This window comes from Hippichthys cyanospilos, chromosome 8 (assembly GCF_059441005.1).
Source record: "Hippichthys cyanospilos isolate Australia breed blue-spotted pipefish chromosome 8, RoL_Hcya_1.0, whole genome shotgun sequence".
NCBI lineage: Eukaryota > Metazoa > Chordata > Actinopteri > Syngnathiformes > Syngnathidae > Hippichthys > Hippichthys cyanospilos.
In genome coordinates, this window is record NC_142376.1 from 19,254,065 (window position 1) to 19,272,104 (window position 18,040).

The 18,040-nt window shown below is 37.6% G+C and overlaps 1 protein-coding gene across 1 annotated transcript; it reads left to right on the top strand.

Annotated features, from left to right (window-relative positions):
* The first annotated feature begins 1,735 nt into the window (after positions 1-1,735).
* Positions 1,736-16,541, top strand: abcc2 (ATP binding cassette subfamily C member 2). The gene is made up of 32 exons (XM_088420906.1): positions 1,736-2,136; positions 3,683-3,856; positions 3,976-4,122; positions 4,200-4,337; positions 4,441-4,563; positions 4,644-4,699; positions 5,107-5,353; positions 5,487-5,671; positions 5,838-6,015; positions 7,202-7,456; positions 7,586-7,651; positions 8,254-8,391; positions 8,478-8,624; positions 8,697-8,781; positions 8,854-8,920; positions 9,014-9,140; positions 10,439-10,615; positions 10,812-10,979; positions 11,163-11,355; positions 11,716-11,851; positions 11,925-12,027; positions 12,129-12,348; positions 12,437-12,591; positions 12,691-12,846; positions 13,410-13,609; positions 13,698-13,824; positions 13,915-14,016; positions 14,821-14,964; positions 15,038-15,196; positions 15,265-15,431; positions 15,800-15,994; positions 16,068-16,541. The coding sequence occupies exons 1-32, from the start codon at positions 2,092-2,094 to the stop codon at positions 16,195-16,197; spliced, it is 4,710 nt and encodes a 1,569-aa protein (XP_088277032.1). The 5' UTR covers positions 1,736-2,091; the 3' UTR covers positions 16,198-16,541.
* Positions 16,542-18,040: the final 1,499 nt, after the last annotated feature.

Genomic DNA, 18,040 nt, shown 5'->3' on the forward strand with positions numbered 1-18,040 from the left:
GAACTAATGAAAACGCGAGACACCTGGTAACAACAGGGGGCGGGGAAACTGACTGGAGGACACACACGGGCGACAGGTGAGGTTAATTTACAGTAATGACACGCGGGGGAAAACACAGAGAACCTATAACTTAAACTAAACAACCCAAAACCCACAACAAAACACAGACAGATCATGACATAAAGATAGTGCATTAAAAATTAAATTCATGGTCACAGTTTATAGGCAGTTCTGAAAATGTGTGTGTTTTGAATCTGGTTTTAAAGAGGGATAATGAATCAGTATTGCGAATGTCATTAGCTTTATAAATGGTAAGGAACAAAGATAACTGTATCTCTCAATCTAAAATTCTTCTAGATTTACATAATGGTGAGCTATTCATAAGCTTATTTAACAGTAAATAACAAAAATCTTGTTACCCCTATTTTTAAAAAGTTTTCTATGCTTCAAATTGGCATGGAAACATTTTTGAAGCAATTTTAACGAAAATATAATTAAACTATACTAACTATACTCTTAACTATATAACATAAAACAGTATAAAAGAGAATGCTTTGTATATTATCATTTCAACATTGTAAGCACTGTAAATGCTTTTTGATGGTTGCTCCCCTGAACAAATTACACATATAAATATGTTCTGGAATTGTTTGAAAGGAAGTTTGATCATATTTGTAGCATTTAGCAATTGTAAGTTAGTATTGCATTAAGTTTATTTATGCTCTACATGCTGTTTCCCCTCCCCTCATGCCTACGAGATGATAATTGGGGTGACTTAGTGATATTACACAACAAATTATGTAAGATCCACAACCATTCAAGTAATCTGATAACCATAATACATCAAACATTTTTATTACTGTATTATTCAATAATGTGTGTTAGTTATGATATCATTGTGGACTGTGTTCATTTCCTCACGTGTCCATTGAGGCTGCACATACTTCATGAGTCAGCCGAGTTGTGGACCATGTGGTGTTATCAAATATCGAATCATTAACCTCAGGTCCATCCCAGGCAATTTAAGTAACTGGAGAGTAACTTTGTCGCTGTGTTCAGATTTATGATGGCATTCACGTGTGTCATATGGGGATGAGAATTTATGACGTCCTGAAAAATGGATGCGCACACACGCACGCACACACACACACACACACACACACACACACACACACACACACACACACACACACACACACACGCACACACACACACACACACACACACACGCATCTGTGTCCGATTAGTTTGAAAATAATCCCATGGAAGAACATGGCTACAAAGGAAAAAAAAAACTAAAAGACTACCACACTAAAAAACCACCACAACTCTCACTCACTCTATTGTTTGCTAATTAAAAACATAATATACATACAGTGTGAATACTGAAAACAAAAACAAAAAACAGGAATTGGACCTAACAGTCAACAACCCCAATCTTTTCTTTTTTCTTATCTGCGGACAATGTGCAGTCATGTAAAAGTGAGTTTGACTTTATGGCTTTTTGAGTTTAATCTGATGTGACAACGGTTCCCCAAATGTTTTTGTGGTGCAGAGAAGTGAGAAAGACAACAGGAAAAGGGGGGCTTTAATGACCTCATTCCCCACCCTTTCCTTGAAAACATTCCATTTTGGGTAAAACGCTTTCCACTCTCTCTCACTCTCTCATTCACTCTCTCGCTTGCTCTTTTTATGTGAAGGTCTGTGTGATCGGTTGAACTTTAAACACATGTGAGTGGAGGAGTGTCCATGGACTGGCTGGCGCGAACTGGATTCCCTCAATGACTGCAGTGTTTTCGCTTTGTCATTCGCCCCAACAGGAAGGTTGCTCGTGTTTGTGATTGAAGGCAACCAGGAGGATTGGCGCCTGACTGAATTCTTCTTCTTGCGCATTATCACTTGCTATGCGCACAGGTTTTGCCTTCTTTTTTTAAAGACCCATGGCTCAAAGTCCCCCGCTCGTCATATCCTGCCATTGTCTTCCTGTGGGCTGACGGGAGCGTGAGGGGTTGTTGAGTTGAGCCCGAGGAGGCCAAGGTGTCAAAAGTTGACTGGTCTTCAAAGGTTTGCCTTAGGGCATCCACAAGGACCATGTGTGCTGCTGTCTTGGAGGAGTACTGCGGATCCGTGTTCTGGGTGAGTGTGACTGGCCTATTTTCGCTGCAGAATGACTTTGTGTTTACCTATAACGGAGTAACTTTCATAATCTGTTCTCACACTTGGACAAATGTCTGAGTTGGGTCAGCATCTTGAAACAATTTTTTGATGCCATTGAGGGTCATAATGAAAAGTTTTATGATACCCTACTGGAAATTAGGAAAAATTGCAAAAGACAACCATTAACTGAACACATAAATATTTGTTTCAGTGGACCAATCATACGTATGTAAATAAACATTACATGCTAATGAATATCAATGAAACACAGTACAGTATATCTAGGTAACAGTATCACTCTCAAAACATGTATGTCAGTTGTTAGTGTGAGTATAAGTTGTATATTTTTTTATTTTACAATGGTTCACACTTCCTCACGCATGACATGTAGGGATGTTAAAAAGTTAAATAAAGAATTAATTGTTTCATCTAAGAAGGCATTAAGGTTGTGCTGGTTTACGCCAAATACCAAATCTTCTTTTGATCATACATCTAAGAAGATAACCAGCATCACAAAATGGAATGTGTTCAACTTCAGACATTTCACTCTACTGAATGAACAATGAAATCTCAGGTTCATAAGTGAGTCTTGTAATAATAATTACGCGTTATCACACAATAAATCAGACACAACATAATGAAGAAAAATGGTATTTCATGTGCAAAAAACAAAGTCAAGATGAGCTTTTTTGTGTTAACTTTAGTAAACATGTGACAAGACAATAAATACTGTTAGGTAAGCAATGACTCATCATAACTGCTGACTTGTTTTGGCATGCCTGTAAAGCACATGAAAATTATAGTAGTGCAATTCATCAAATATTGTTCAGATTTGAATTTTTAGTATAAATAAAATTAAAGAATTTTTCTTGTAACTGATTTCTTCATTTTGTTGTCATCAAAAATATCAAACTTTCCCCAACAATTTTTTTTCCTCAAAAATATATTGTACCTCTTCATACCTGTAAAATTTCAAGCGTTTCCAAAAATATACGTGTGTTCTTAAAAACATACAATTTCTCTTTTAAATTATTATATTACATTATATACATACATTACATATAGCTTTGTTTCAAGTAAAATGACTTTTTTATTGAATTTACGCAATTGCTCGTGAACTATATAAATTTGAAAACCTACGATTTAAAAAAAAATAGTATATCAATGTTAGCATTTTGAGGCAAAACCACATTAGAACAATTTAGAACTACCAACTGTGAACAATTCTATAGAAGTAAGAGAAAAAAAGGTTGCACAGTTGTCAACAATTGAATTGACTTTCATAAAGAAATGCAATCTCATACTCCGTCAGGCTCTACTGCATTAGATTCAATTCACAATGATGATTTGTCTGTCTCTGTGCAGTAATTTATTTCACTTTAATTTATCTAGATAAAGCAATTAAGAAAGAAAAAAAATCTCATAGGCAATGCCTACCTGATTTCAATGTTTTTTGAGAAACACATAATAGCCAGGGCTTTGGCTCTGTTGAAGTAGCTCATTTTTATTCATGTTTTTGCTGCAGAATTCTTCATACGTGGCGAGAGAAGATCCAGATCTGCCAGTATGTGTAGAACAAACAGTCCTGGTGTGGATCCCATTGGGCTTCCTGTGGATCTGTGCCCCGTGGCACCTGCTGACTCTCTGCAGAAGAACAAAGGACACCAGATACATCTCCAAACTCTATACCTGCAAACAAGTAATACCTCACATTCACAATTCAAATACAAATTTTATATTTCATTTTATCATTCAAAGCTCTTTGAATATAAGTGTTGTATTGAATATGGGTTTATATGATGCCTCTTCTGTCAACAGGCTGTTGCTTCTCTGCTGTTCCTGACAGCTATAGCAGGCCTGGCCCTCACGATTGGAGAGGACTTCGGGCCGACTCAAGACACACCTACGCCAGAAAAGAATCCTACTGTGTACTATACCAATCCCATCATTTATGCTGGGTCATGGGTATGTTCATGAACGGTTGTCTTGGTGATATGATGGGTGCTTGCAATTTGTTCCTTTTTTTTTTTTTTTTAAATAAGGTCATGGTGCTGCTGTGCCAAGAAGGGTTAAGACGAAGAGGATCAATAGATTCTGCCACTCTCTTCCTCTTTTGGTTTCTTGCTGTTCTGTGTGGTGTTTTCCCTCTGCAGACAATCATACGAGAGGCGCTCAGGCAGGTAAGAATTTACAGCAATGTTTAAATACAACCAGAGAAATCACATCACCAAACCCTGTCATTTTTGGTCAAACTCTCTTAATGAATTCCATAATGACCATCAGGGAGAGATTGTTGACCTCCCTCGATTCTGCCTTGTCTGCATCTCTTTTGGTCTGGAAGTGATTGCACTCATCCTCTCAGCTTTGGCAGATATCTCTCCAGAAACAAGGGAGCGTGTAAAAAAGGTAAATGATGAGTAATATGTTTGCCTTTGCCACATTTTTGTTCCTCTTATACACTCTAAAGTGTTATCTTTCCTTACTAGAATCCAGAGGCAGGGGCACCATTTTTGAACAGAATCACATTCAACTGGTTTAATAGGTAAAACCACAAAAGCAAGCACAAATTATACACTGCATTAATGTGCAAAGGTCCAAGGGCTCAATGTGGTGTGCTATTTTAGTAAGTTTATAAAGACCACATACAACTGGCATTACATTTCTCAAATTATTAGATTACATTATAAAAGCACACAAAAAATACAATTAAATCCCCAATCCACTATTGGAAGTAGTAGTGCTAGTAGTAATACATATGCTTATACATACATATAAATCACTACCAATAGAAACAATTGGTACCCAAATTAATGTCATTGCTGAAGTCTGTATCTGTCCATTCAAAATTAATGCTGTATTAAAGATTGTTAAAATGGACGAGATTGGTGCTTTACAATGCTGTACAATGTACATCACGAATGCAAAATCATCCTGCATTGCCCTTTTCAGTATGGCGATACGAGGGTACAGGCAGCCCCTGGTTCAGGAAGACATGTGGGCCCTGAATGAGGAAGATTCCACGGGTTACATCAGCCAGCAATTTCAGCACTTCATGAAGACAGAGTTTGCCGCAGCTCGGCATCGCTACCAGAAAAGGCTGGCCAAAAAACAAAACAATAAATCCCATAATGAAACATTTCTCAATGGACTTTCCAGTGGCCTGGGGAAAGGCATTAGTCAAGACGTGTTGATGATGGTGAGAAAAATCATGTACATTACCCTGACAGTTGATTTTTTTTTCTTGCACTCCAAATTGATTCTGTTTATTGATCTGCATGTAGCCATATGTATTGCTTTGTGAGTCAGTTCTCCCATTATTTTTGATTTAGGAGGACAAAGGCAAGAAAGAAGACAAAAAAACAAAGACAACCAAGAAAAAGAAGGAAGAAGAAAATTATCCCACCTCATGGCTCATCCCCACCATCTACAAGACATTTAAAGGGGTTTTGCTTGAGTCGGCCTTCTTCAAACTTCTGCAGGACCTTCTCTCCTTTGCCAGTCCCCAGCTGCTGAAGTAAGTCAGATTTGTCCAAAAATGAACGTGTTATATCAATGGCTTTCAAATGACAGTAACTAGTAACAAATCTTAAGTATTTTATCGTCACGATTTTGCAAGTTATTTAACCAACATTGATTGTTTTGGGTCATTGAGTCACCAAGCCTTCCTCTGTGGTTCCCAGATTGATGATTACTTTCACTCAGGACAAAAGCCGTTATGCATGGGAAGGTTATCTATATGCAGTGTTGCTTCTGGTGGTGGCCCTCCTGCAGTCGCTTTTCCTTCAGCAATACTTCCAGCGCTGCTTTGTGCTGGGAATGAAAGTCCGGACTGCTATCATGGCTGCTGTTTACAAAAAGGTGAAAGCAAACCAGAGATCAATGGAATTTGTGAGAAATCATCATGTTACATTACTATTTGGCTTTAAAGTAAAATATCAGGTTGAAACTATAGCGCAACAAAAATCTCCCTTCAAAGCAGCTTCACTGTTTTGGAGCTGCACGATGGTACTAATGCAATAATGTAAGACAAATATTAAACCTGGGGCAAATTCCAAACTAAGCAAAACACAAAATAACCGCTTATTAGGACAAAATGTGCAACATATTTTGCCAACAAATGCAATAATCTCCTTCAATCAAACATGCCAATCAGTATAAACAACTATGGGTTAGTTATTTCAACATTTGAACATGAAGCTAGCATGTTGTGAACATAGTAACCAGAAAAAATATGGGTTGTCAGTTCAAGTTTAGTCAAATCATCAACAAAACAAAAAAATAACGAACACATTTTTGAAAGTTGATTTTTGACATGTTGACAAGACAAAAATATACTGATGCATGTTACCCAAAATATTATTTGTAAGTTACAAAGGAGCCAGTGAGTTTGATACAAACCCATATTGACTTCATAAGACATGGTTTGAGAAGCTTATGATTTGAGAAGCTTATGGTGTATCTCAAATATCTTGTGAGACTCTCCTTTCCCCTTTGTACCGTCGCAGAAACCCGGCAAAAAGAGAAATGAGATGAGCTATGAAATCATGTTCAATTCCTCGAGGCCTGGTATTCAAGTTGACAGTAGAGGGCAGAGTTTCTCTTGTCGGATGACGGACCACTCAATGTGGTTTGTTGTGCTCAGCGTTTACTTTCACATCCTGTTTGAAACCTATCAATGGAAGGACATGTAACAACTGACAGTATGTTACTGTCAGTTGTTAGGTGTCACCTGCGTCCCACCATAATATCAAAATGGAAACACAAAAATTAAAACAGTTTAAAAACAATCAATAAAGATGAACTAATTAAGAATTCATTAACTAATTTAACAAGGAATTGTGCTGTAAGTACTGATATATATATATATATATATATATATATATATATATATATATATATATATATATATATATATATATATATATATATATATATATATATATATATATATATAGCTATTGATTATTTGTGACTTTTGTATATTTTCTTCTATTTAATGAGTTAGCTGTGATCTAATATACCCTATGTACACATTTTTTTCAAGGCACTGGTGGTGTCTAATGACACACGTAAAGAGTCCACGGTTGGGGAAACAGTGAACCTGATGTCTGCTGATGCTCAGCGCTTCAATGATGTGACAAACTTCATCCACCTGCTGTGGTCCTGCCCCCTGCAGATCATCCTGTCCATTGTGTTCTTATGGCAGGAGCTTGGACCTTCTGTGCTGGCTGGACTTTTAGTCATGATACTCATGGTGCCAATTAATGGACTGCTAGCCACCAAGGCTAGAAAATTCCAGGTTATAAACATATATACCGAAATATCATAGCATGGCATATTTTTATAGACGTACTTCATTTTTGAAATGTTTTGTTGCGTTTTCCTACCAAAATTCCTTTCTTCTGTCATTTCTGTCACCTCCATTCAGATTGAAAATATGAAATTCAAAGACAAGAGACTGAAAATCATGAATGAAATACTCAATGGGATGAAGGTGAGTTTCTGTCTTCAGTGAATTCATGGGTACTATCACTGGTAAAACTTGCATAATCACAATTTCGCAGATAAGGCATTCAACTGAGATGAACAATGACAAGCAAAATCAAAAGTATTGAGGCGAAAACATTTTTGTGCACAACCAGACATAATTGCACACAGGTATTTAAGAAGACGAAATTACCACAAAGTTAAGGAAGCTGGCCAATAGCAGGAAGAAACTGAGAAGGAAAAATAAGCATCCAAAATAAAAGAGGAAATTGAAAAACAATAGGTACTTTGTCAGATCCTTGGATCAAAAACTTCTCAGTTCAGAGATTCTTAAACCAGAGGGCCTTCTTTTGTACAACTACCTCATGTGACATTGCTTTCAAAGTTTGTGTACTGTATTTGAGGGCATAGGAAACTTTTTTTTTTCAACCAAGGCATTTTCAGTATTTACAATCCCCAGAGGGCAATGTTAGATTTGTGAACAATTATCATGCCACAAACACACAAATGTTGATTATTGTAAATACATTGGGCTTGTTTGAAACAGTTGCTGTGAGGTTCTCCCTCCCTAGCCTATACTTATTAAGTTCCTCCTTGTTCTCCTTTTAGATTCTGAAGCTGTATGCTTGGGAGCCGTCTTTTCAAGCTCAGGTTGAAGACATCAGAGGCCAAGAACTAAATGTGATGAAGAAGTTTGCGTACCTCACATCTGTCTCCACGTTTATCTTTAGTTGTGCTCCAGCTGTGGTCAGTCCTGTCAACGTGCCGCATATGAGCAGATGGACACAAGAATATTGTTTGTGTCAGCCATTCACACTCTGTTTGTGTACCAGGTGTCGTTGGCCACCTTTGCCGTTTTTGTAGTCGTGAGTTCAGACAACGTGCTGACCGCTGAAAAGGCGTTCACTGCTATCTCGCTCTTCAACATTCTTCGATTCCCTCTGGCTATGCTGCCCATGCTCATAGCTGCCATTGTGCAAGTAAGGACACAAAGTCAAATGACACATCCAGAGATAATGCAGCAAGGCTCACTTTGTCCTTTCACAATGTAGACAACTGTGTCCAGGAAGCGTCTCGAAAAGTTTTTGGGAGGCGAAGACCTTGAAAGTGATATCGTGCGCCATGATCCCAGCTTCTGTATGTTTGTCTTTCTCAGAATTAATATAAAGGTATCCATGGCATTTGTACAATAAATCTGTGTCTCTGTAGGTTCAGCTATTAATGTTTGCAATGGTTCCTTTTCATGGGAAAAAGATGCCGAGCCCCAACTTAAAAAGTATAAATTCTGCATTGAACACATCCACAACATGTATATAATAGCATATTTATTTTAATTCTTAATGAACCTTTTCTGGTGTCTATTTTCTAGTGTCAGTTTGGACGTCAAGCCAGGTCGACTGGTTGCAGTCGTAGGAGCTGTCGGCTCGGGCAAGTCCTCTTTGATGTCAGCCATTCTGGGAGAAATGCATAGCACCAAAGGTTTCATCAATATTCAGGTGACACCTCTTGTAAAAGTCCTTATCACTGTCACTCATATTTTACTTTGAAAAACTAAATAAAAAGAAGATCATTATCAAAAATATATGGATATTATATTGACATTAAACTATGAATGTTAAAAGTAATAGGCGTGATAGAATGCGTACAATGAATACAAATGATTTGTGTTAGGTTCAAGCAACCTAGAACATTTAATAAACAACATACAGGAGGAAGACAAGGTTTTCTTTCTTGCAAGGAGAGCGGACAGGAACCTGACCTTCTCAGATCTCCTTCCGGTCTGGTTACAGATCCTTTCCACTCCCTATTTATTCATTTGGGATGGCCCTAGGTACAAACCCCATTGCTGCCCTAAAGGGTTTAGGGGAGAGGTCTTGGCAACAATGCAAACAATCAGTTTGTGATAGTGGGGGGTGTAGGTTCGCTTCCATGCTGTGATCTTCTTTGTCAGGAACACAAAGACCACCTTGATGCTTTGTAGGGGGTGCAGATGAGAAACCATGCTGTTCTGCCCATGTTGTCTCCTCACAGCTTCACCAACAGCTCCAACAGAAAATATCCATGTCTGCAGTTCTAATACACGTTGCAAAAACAAATATCGGATAACCCATATACAGTACAGTTATTCTAAAAACTAGTTATCATTGTCGGCAATATTTTAATTTTTGTTTTTATCTCTTTTTCACAGGGTTATTTAATCCCGAGTTAAATGCTTACTCTCAGTTTTTAAAACCGTAATTCGTATTTTGATTAAACTACAAAAGCATTGCTTTAGCTTTAACAAAGCACTTTAGGGGACATATAACATAAGAACTTGAATAGTAATACAAAACATTACACAAAACATTGACAATAATAGAAACATAACGCTTTTACATTGTTTGAAGCGGTCAAAGATAAAAAAAGAGGAAATTTAAGTCTCCTTTCACCACTTGATCGACATGTCATGATCGCAGCATGCATGACGTCACACCTCTGCTACAAGATAAGTTGTAAACAATCAGCTGTAGCGTCTGTTGATGAATAACATACATACACGCAGCAAGAATTGCTCAATTCCCCAGTCTCATTTAAACCGCTTCAAATCCCAGGTGGTGACTCTCAATTCTTAATACACATACTTACTCTGCGCCAACACTCATTTCACTCACCAATTCAATATTTTCTTAAAACAATCTTTGTATAGGCTGTTGAAGTTTTTCCATATTTAACAGTAAATTATGAGAAAGCACATAGGCAATGAAGTTGGATATTTTCTAAGAATTGTAGCTATTTGTTTTATCTTCTCTTGCAGGGTTCTCTTGCCTTTGTACCCCAGCAAGCATGGATCCAAAATGCCACCCTGAGGGATAACATTTTGTTTGGTTCTCCCCTTGAGGAGAAACGCTATCAGGAGGTGATTAAGGCCTGTGCCTTGGCTCCAGATCTAGAGCTTCTACCAGGGGGTGACATGACTGAGATTGGGGAGAAAGTAAGAACAGTGTCAACAGTCACAAAAAACAAAAGATGTTTGCTGTTTTTGCGCCGTGTTTGTGCGTGAACTTTTGATCTGTGTTCACTAAGACTGAACACAGAAAAGAACAACACGCAAACACACGTAAAAAGTGGCTTTTAAAAAATGTTGGTCTTACATTGTGTATTATTGTTAATTCATTCTTTTGTAAAAGGGGATCAACCTGTCAGGGGGTCAGAAGCAACGCGTGAGCTTGGCCAGGGCAGCATACAGTCAGGCTGACATTTATCTGCTGGATGACCCCTTGTCTGCTGTGGACTCTCATGTAGGGAAGCACCTTTTTGACAAAGTGATCGGACCTAATGGAATTCTCAAAGATAAGGTCCGTGTATGCCTCTCTTGCCATAACAACTATCATTTGCTATCCATGTGGTATGACGCATGCAGGGCAATTATTTTGCATCATTAAAAAGCAATGCTAATGTAACTGCCATGTATGTATTATAAGTTTTCCGAGTGTTCCTCCAGCATTTTCAGTTTTCACTTTGAATCTTTATTGATGCAGACACGAATTTTAGTAACTCATGGAGTGAGCTTCCTGCCTCATGTGGGTGAAATTGTTGTCCTGGTCGACGGAGTGATTTCTGAAGTTGGATCCTACAACAGCCTCCGTGCTAGCAAAGGCGCCTTTTCTGAATTTTTGGACACATATGCCAAAGAGCAAAGTGATCATAAAAAATCCGCCAAGTCTGAATCAGGTACTTTCATCTTTCTGCCTCAATGTGAAGAATGACTGCCTGAGCTAAAGTGTAATCTATTAGAATGAGATGTTCTATTAAAATGTTCTCAATATGTCTCAGAACAAGTACGTAATTCTGTTTGACAAACTAGCAAGCTACAATTCAGTTAGTATCTTGTGCAAATTTGAACACAGTCACTGTGAAGAAATGCTATTTATATTTTAAAGGAGGTATCAATACAACTATTATTGATGATCACAAAAATAAAGACATTACAAAGTGAAATCTGGAGGATTCTTAAAATATATGATTTGTTAAAATTAAGAGGGCAATAAATTATAATTGCCATCACTAAAATAATAATGCATGCCTCTTCAGAGCATAGCCACGGTGTTGCAGATGAGGACATGGTTCCTGAAGGAGATGACACCCAACCGGACTTGCCATTAGAAGACACTGTAACTGCAACTCTAAAAAGGGAAAACAGCATCCGCCGCAGCAAGCGCAACAGCAGGTATAGGATCATTATGGAGAAGTGGCTGATAAAATAAATGATTGTATATATGAGAATGCTTTGTCCATTGAAGCTTTAGAGTGACAAGAGACGGCTCTACAAGGAAATCTGAAAATGTGGCAGAAATAAACAAAGGCCAACGGCTAATCGAGAAGGAAGCTATGGAAACAGGACAGGTAGTTTCAGTGCTTTTTGTGTTCAATTTTATCACACAAATAAAGTAAGAAATGACATTATGCAGATCTGAAAAGTAAATGTCCCTTTGTTTGACCTCCAGGTGAAATTTTCAGTGTATCTCCAATACCTGAGGTCCATGGGCTGGGGATATACCGCTGCAGTCTTCCTGGTGTACTTTATCCAGAACATTGCATTCATTGGCCAGAATATCTGGCTCAGTGACTGGACTAACGATGCAGTGGAGTACTACAACAAGACATACCCTGCAGAAAAGAGAGACACCAGAGTGGGGGTGTTTGGAGCGCTGGGAATAGTTCAGGGTAACCATTACAAGTACAAGGAATAATTTTAAAACGGTTGTTTCTTAATGATATATTCAACACAGATATGGAACTCTTTTTCTGGCAGGCCTCTTTGTATTCCTTGGTACTCTGCTACTGGCCAACGCCTCCGTTATAGCTTCTGGAATTCTGCATTCAAGGCTGCTCAACAATATACTGCGTGCTCCAATGCTCTTCTTTGACACCACGCCCATTGGAAGGGTGGTCAACCGCTTTGCAAAGGTTTGGCCTACGCTAAACTTGTAGAATCCACAGTGGTCTTGTTTACTTTTCTTCTCTCGAAGCACTGGCTATAGTTGTAGTATTTTTTCTGTCCATTAGGATATCTTTACAATCGATGAAGCCATCCCTCAGTCCTTCCGATCTTGGATCTTGTGTCTCTTGGGTGTGCTGGGGACGCTTTTTGTCATCTGTCTGGCCACGCCCTTTTTCACTATCGTCATCATTCCGCTGGCAGTGATTTACTTCTTTGTCCAGGTGGGAGTGCCATTGTGCAAAAACAAGATACAATAATAATAACAAAAAGTGAACTCAAACCACTTCTAAGGCTTTAACTGTTTTGAAACAAGGCAAAGGATTATACTGTACCTACTGTAGGTAATGTCACTCTTACCATGGATAACTTGGAGCTTAGTGAGTTTGTTTTTCAGGAAGCTATATATATATATATATATATATATATATATATATATATATATATATATATATATATATATATATATGTATATATGTATAATTTTTAATATATATATATAATATATTTATATTTATATATATTAAATATATATATATTTAATATATATATATATATATATATATATATGTATGTATGTATATATATATATATATATATATATATATATATATATATATATATATATATATATATATATATATATATATATATATATATATATATATATGTATATATGTATAATTTTTAATGTACCAAGAGATTTAATTACTGTTCAAAAATGAGTTTTGCATTTTCCTTTTATTCAATGCATTTTTTTCTCTCTTGACTTGAAATCTTCACCCAGCGCTTCTATGTCGCAACATCAAGGCAGTTACGCCGACTCGACTCAGTTTCTCGCTCACCCATTTACTCTCACTTTGGAGAGACTGTGTCTGGCCTGTCTGTGATAAGAGCTTACGGCCATCAAGAAAGGTTCCTCCAGCATAATGAGGCCACCATGGATGAAAACCTAAAGACTGTCTATCCATGGATTGTATCGAACAGGTAGAGTTAAATGGGTCATCACTACGAGTGATCGACGACGAGTGTCATTTAATGGAGATGGCCTTTTTCATGTACTTTCCATGTACAGATGGCTGGCAATTCGACTGGAATTTGTGGGGAATCTAGTGGTGTTTTTTGCTGCTCTGCTTGCGGTTATTTCCAGAGATAGACTGGACAGTGGTCTGGTTGGGCTCTCCATATCATACTCCCTTAATGTAAGTCACACTTTGTCAACGGTACTGATGACAGTAGTGGTTGGCCAAGCTCTTGTGATGTGAATTCTGTTCCTGAACTGGGATTTTTAGGTAACCCAAACCCTGAACTGGCTTGTTCGGATGACGTCAGAGCTAGAGACCAACATTGTCGCTGTGGAGAGAGTGAGTGAATATAGCATCATTGAAAATGAGGTATGTCCATGTCAAAGTACTTTATCTGACACTGACTACAGCCCATGCTTTATTTGTTGAAACAGCAATTGTAGGTTTTGCGCATTTAATTTAAAGGGTTTGTATCATGCAAAAGAATCTTTTGGCAGTTTTGAAACCTAAGATTGCTATTTCCTTGACAAAAATACCCCGAAGTGTTATTTTACTTCGTTCCCACATTACTGCGCTCTCAATACCAGCCTCTCCCGATCCGAGAAGATGAGATTTGATGAGTCAGTAGTATCTAACTATACAGCCGTATAGCTTTATATCTGTATGTACTCCATGATTTATTAAAGTACGCAGTGGCGTTTTGTGCCTGAACATTCAGTGTGGACTCACCGACTTAATCCTTCTCTTGATAATACCAGAAAGTTACCCCTCCATGTTTAAGTTGTTATTTATATAGCATCTTTACACCAGTGTTTTTTTTGTTTTTTTTTATATTTTGCTGATGATTCGAACATGAGGTCAGCAGGTACCTTTTGATCAACGTATATAAATGCGTATTCGAAATTTTTAAATGATTGCTAATGTTGCTTGAACATATTATACATCATTATTATACATCATCATTATACATATTATACATCATTATACATCATTGTGTCCTGTAAGCTACTTGCCTTATTTTCAATACGCTGCTTTGTTTCTTGCTCGTTTGCGTTCATTTTTTCATCATTGTAATGAACCAGCAGCATTGTTAGTATTATTACAAAATGCATACAAATACACATTTATGCACACATTATACACATTTATAATGTGAGATTTCTGTGCACTAAGGCCAAGTGGGTGACTGACACTCGGCCATCAGAGAAATGGCCTGATGCAGGAAGACTACAGTTTGAAAACTACAAGGTCCGTTATCGACCTGGTTTGGATCTGGTACTTCATGGTATCTCCTGTGATATAGGCTCCACTGAGAAGGTTTGTACGTGGTTTTAATTTTTAATATAATTTGCATTTCTCACTTTTTCATATTGTATCCATTCGCTCACAGATTGGCATCGTGGGTCGCACAGGAGCAGGGAAATCCAGTTTGACCAACTGCTTGTTTCGAATTATTGAAGCTGCTGAGGGTCGTATCCTTATAGATGGTGTTGATATTTCCGAAATAGGTCTACATGACTTAAGAAACAACCTTACTATCATACCACAGGTACACATAAACCCAAACGTCACGGCAAGATACAAGTACTGAGCACTGACCCCTTCGACTCTGTGCAGGATCCAGTCTTGTTCTCTGGAACCTTGAGGATGAACCTGGATCCCTTTGATAGATCCAGTGATGAAGATCTCTGGAAGGTTTTGGAGCTCTCCCATCTCAAGGAGTATGTGGCAGGGCTGCAGGAGGGTTTACAACATGAGGTTGCGGAGGGAGGAGAGAACCTGAGGTGAATTTTAGCTAACTACATATCTGCATAACTGAATACACATCTTAGCAAAGTTCAAATGTGTACTATTTGCTCAGTTCGTAAGGATGTTAACTGTGACATATAACAAATATTAAGCAAGTCAGTCAAAATTGAGTATTTTTTTTTTGGGGGGGGTGAGGATTTTATATTTGTAGTTTAACTTCAAACATAGGGTTTCATACAGTATACAGCAATCATTATCACAAATACTTTCCTGGCATTTCAAACACATCTTATGACAATATTCTTCAAAATAAATGCTTGTAGAATGATTTAGAAAAAAAAATGGACAAAACAATGTAACAAAGTTTTTGTATTGCTAACATGCACCTGAAACAATCTCTCAGTGTTGGACAAAGGCAGCTGCTGTGTCTAGCCCGGGCCTTGCTCAGGAAGTCCCGCATCTTAATCCTGGACGAGGCTACGGCAGCAGTGGACCTGGAGACAGACAACCTGATCCAAACAACCATCAGGAAAGAATTTGCACACTGCACCGTTCTCACTATCGCCCATCGTCTACACAGCATCATGGATAGCTCAAGGTTGGTTCTTTTCAATTTTGCTCACGCTACATGTGGTCCATGAAAACTCATGATTTGTGGTCCTTGTCCACAGGGTGATGGTACTTGATGCTGGTAGGATAGTGGAGTTTGATTCTCCAAGTAATCTGCTTGAAAAACAAGGTCATTTCTATGCCATGGCAAAGGATGCTGGGATAACGCAAGCAGAAATTACAAGTCTATGAGTTAAAGAGTTTTATGACTATGTTGCTTAATTTGCTGTTGAAATTTGATTTTTGGAAGATTTCTTGTGCATTGGAAGAAAGGTTTTTGTATTTGTAATAAACACAATCGTATGTGTAAATAATTTTGTATATACACATAATCTGAATAAATATGTTTTTCTCAAATCTTGCTTCGGTGTTTTAAAATGATATGCTTCCATTCTACCCAAATGAGGATAAGGAGCTGTTAAGATGCATGATTGTAATTTTGAATTGTGCCAATACATTAACTCTCTTTTTTATTTTTTATTTTATTTCCCTAACTAGGGGAAGTAACCCATACACTGTTATTTTATGTTCACAATTACAATTAAAATGCATCATGCTAAGCAAATCCTTTGGAGCAAAATGGTGCTGAAATAAGTGTGAATGTTGTTTTTTTTCCTCTCTTTTTGTTCATGCACTTCTCGCGGTCTCATGTATTTTTTGTGCCCCAGTACAGTACGTATTAGGTTTAATGACGCCCCTAGAGGCCTGAACAATACTCTTTTTCTTAGACGTTTCTTCATTTCGAGTAAATGACAATTGCTACTGTGGCCACCAAGGAGCGCTGTCGAGTTGCAATGGATATCATGCTTTCAATTAAATATCACTTTACAACACAACTGATAAAATATTTTTTTAAGAAAAAAATGAAAAGCAGTACAGACATACTCTAATGAATACAACCGCTGTGTTCTCTGAACGAACTTTAGATAATATTATTCCTATTATGGCCCTAAAATATTTTTTTGAATCAGTTAATCCACGGCAGTCGATAAGATTGAAGATGGTGATGACTTAATATCGAGAATGCCAAATAAAATCCGAAGAAATTTAGATGAATCCCAGCCTGAAAACCATGAAAACCACAAATAGAAATACAGTAATAATAATTATAGGGATGCAAAAAAGCTTGACCTTTAACTGTAACCAACGTCTTTGCAGTTAGCAATTAATTAGTTGAAGGTGTGTGGGTGGATGCAGGAGGAATGTCACAGGGTGTCATTATGGGATCCATGTAAATCTTGGTGAGAGCGGCACTGCTTGCTCATGCTGTGTAAAAATATATAAGGGGATGTCCATATTAGCGACACTATTGTATTGTTTTGCTACATGGGTTTTTATTGACCAACTTTTCAAAGTCAGTGTGAACATGGGTCAGACAAACTGATTGCAAGGTCTGTGCCACGTGTGCTGTGCATGTGTAAATAGTGAAATGTCGTTTCATTGTTAAAACCAACTAAAATTTTACACAATGCAATTGACTTTAAAAATGAATTTGAACTCATTTGTATTCATTCTGGACTAAATAAAGGGAGTGTGTTTTCAACTAATACAACAATTTTGTTGTTTCTTACAATATTATGCACTTTGTCCTGCAAGTTAAATAAGACAAGCCTTTGCTTTGCAGTCTGTTTTCTAGTCTAATTGTAAATTATTGTCCTCTCACAGCATTGAGAACGCCATAATCATTCCTGTTGTGTTTTGTGAGCATTCTTAAAGTAGAATGATGTTTCCCCCTCAACCCATTACCACTAAACACCACTGTTTCCTCTTTAATTAGGGATATCTACACCATGCTGACATTTTAACCGAGACACATGGATCCCCCCCTCTCCAAACAGAAGTATCCATAAGTACACCTGCATGTGCATGTTCTGTTCTCCCACTTTTTTTTCTTCCATGCATCTGCCAATGAATTAGATTCGTTGGGCTGTGTTTAATATTGAGAGGGATAAACTCTGTAGCATGACACTGTCTAAAGCCAGGTAGGTAATTTGTGAACATTTTACTATTAGTAAAATAGACATTGTTTAAGTTA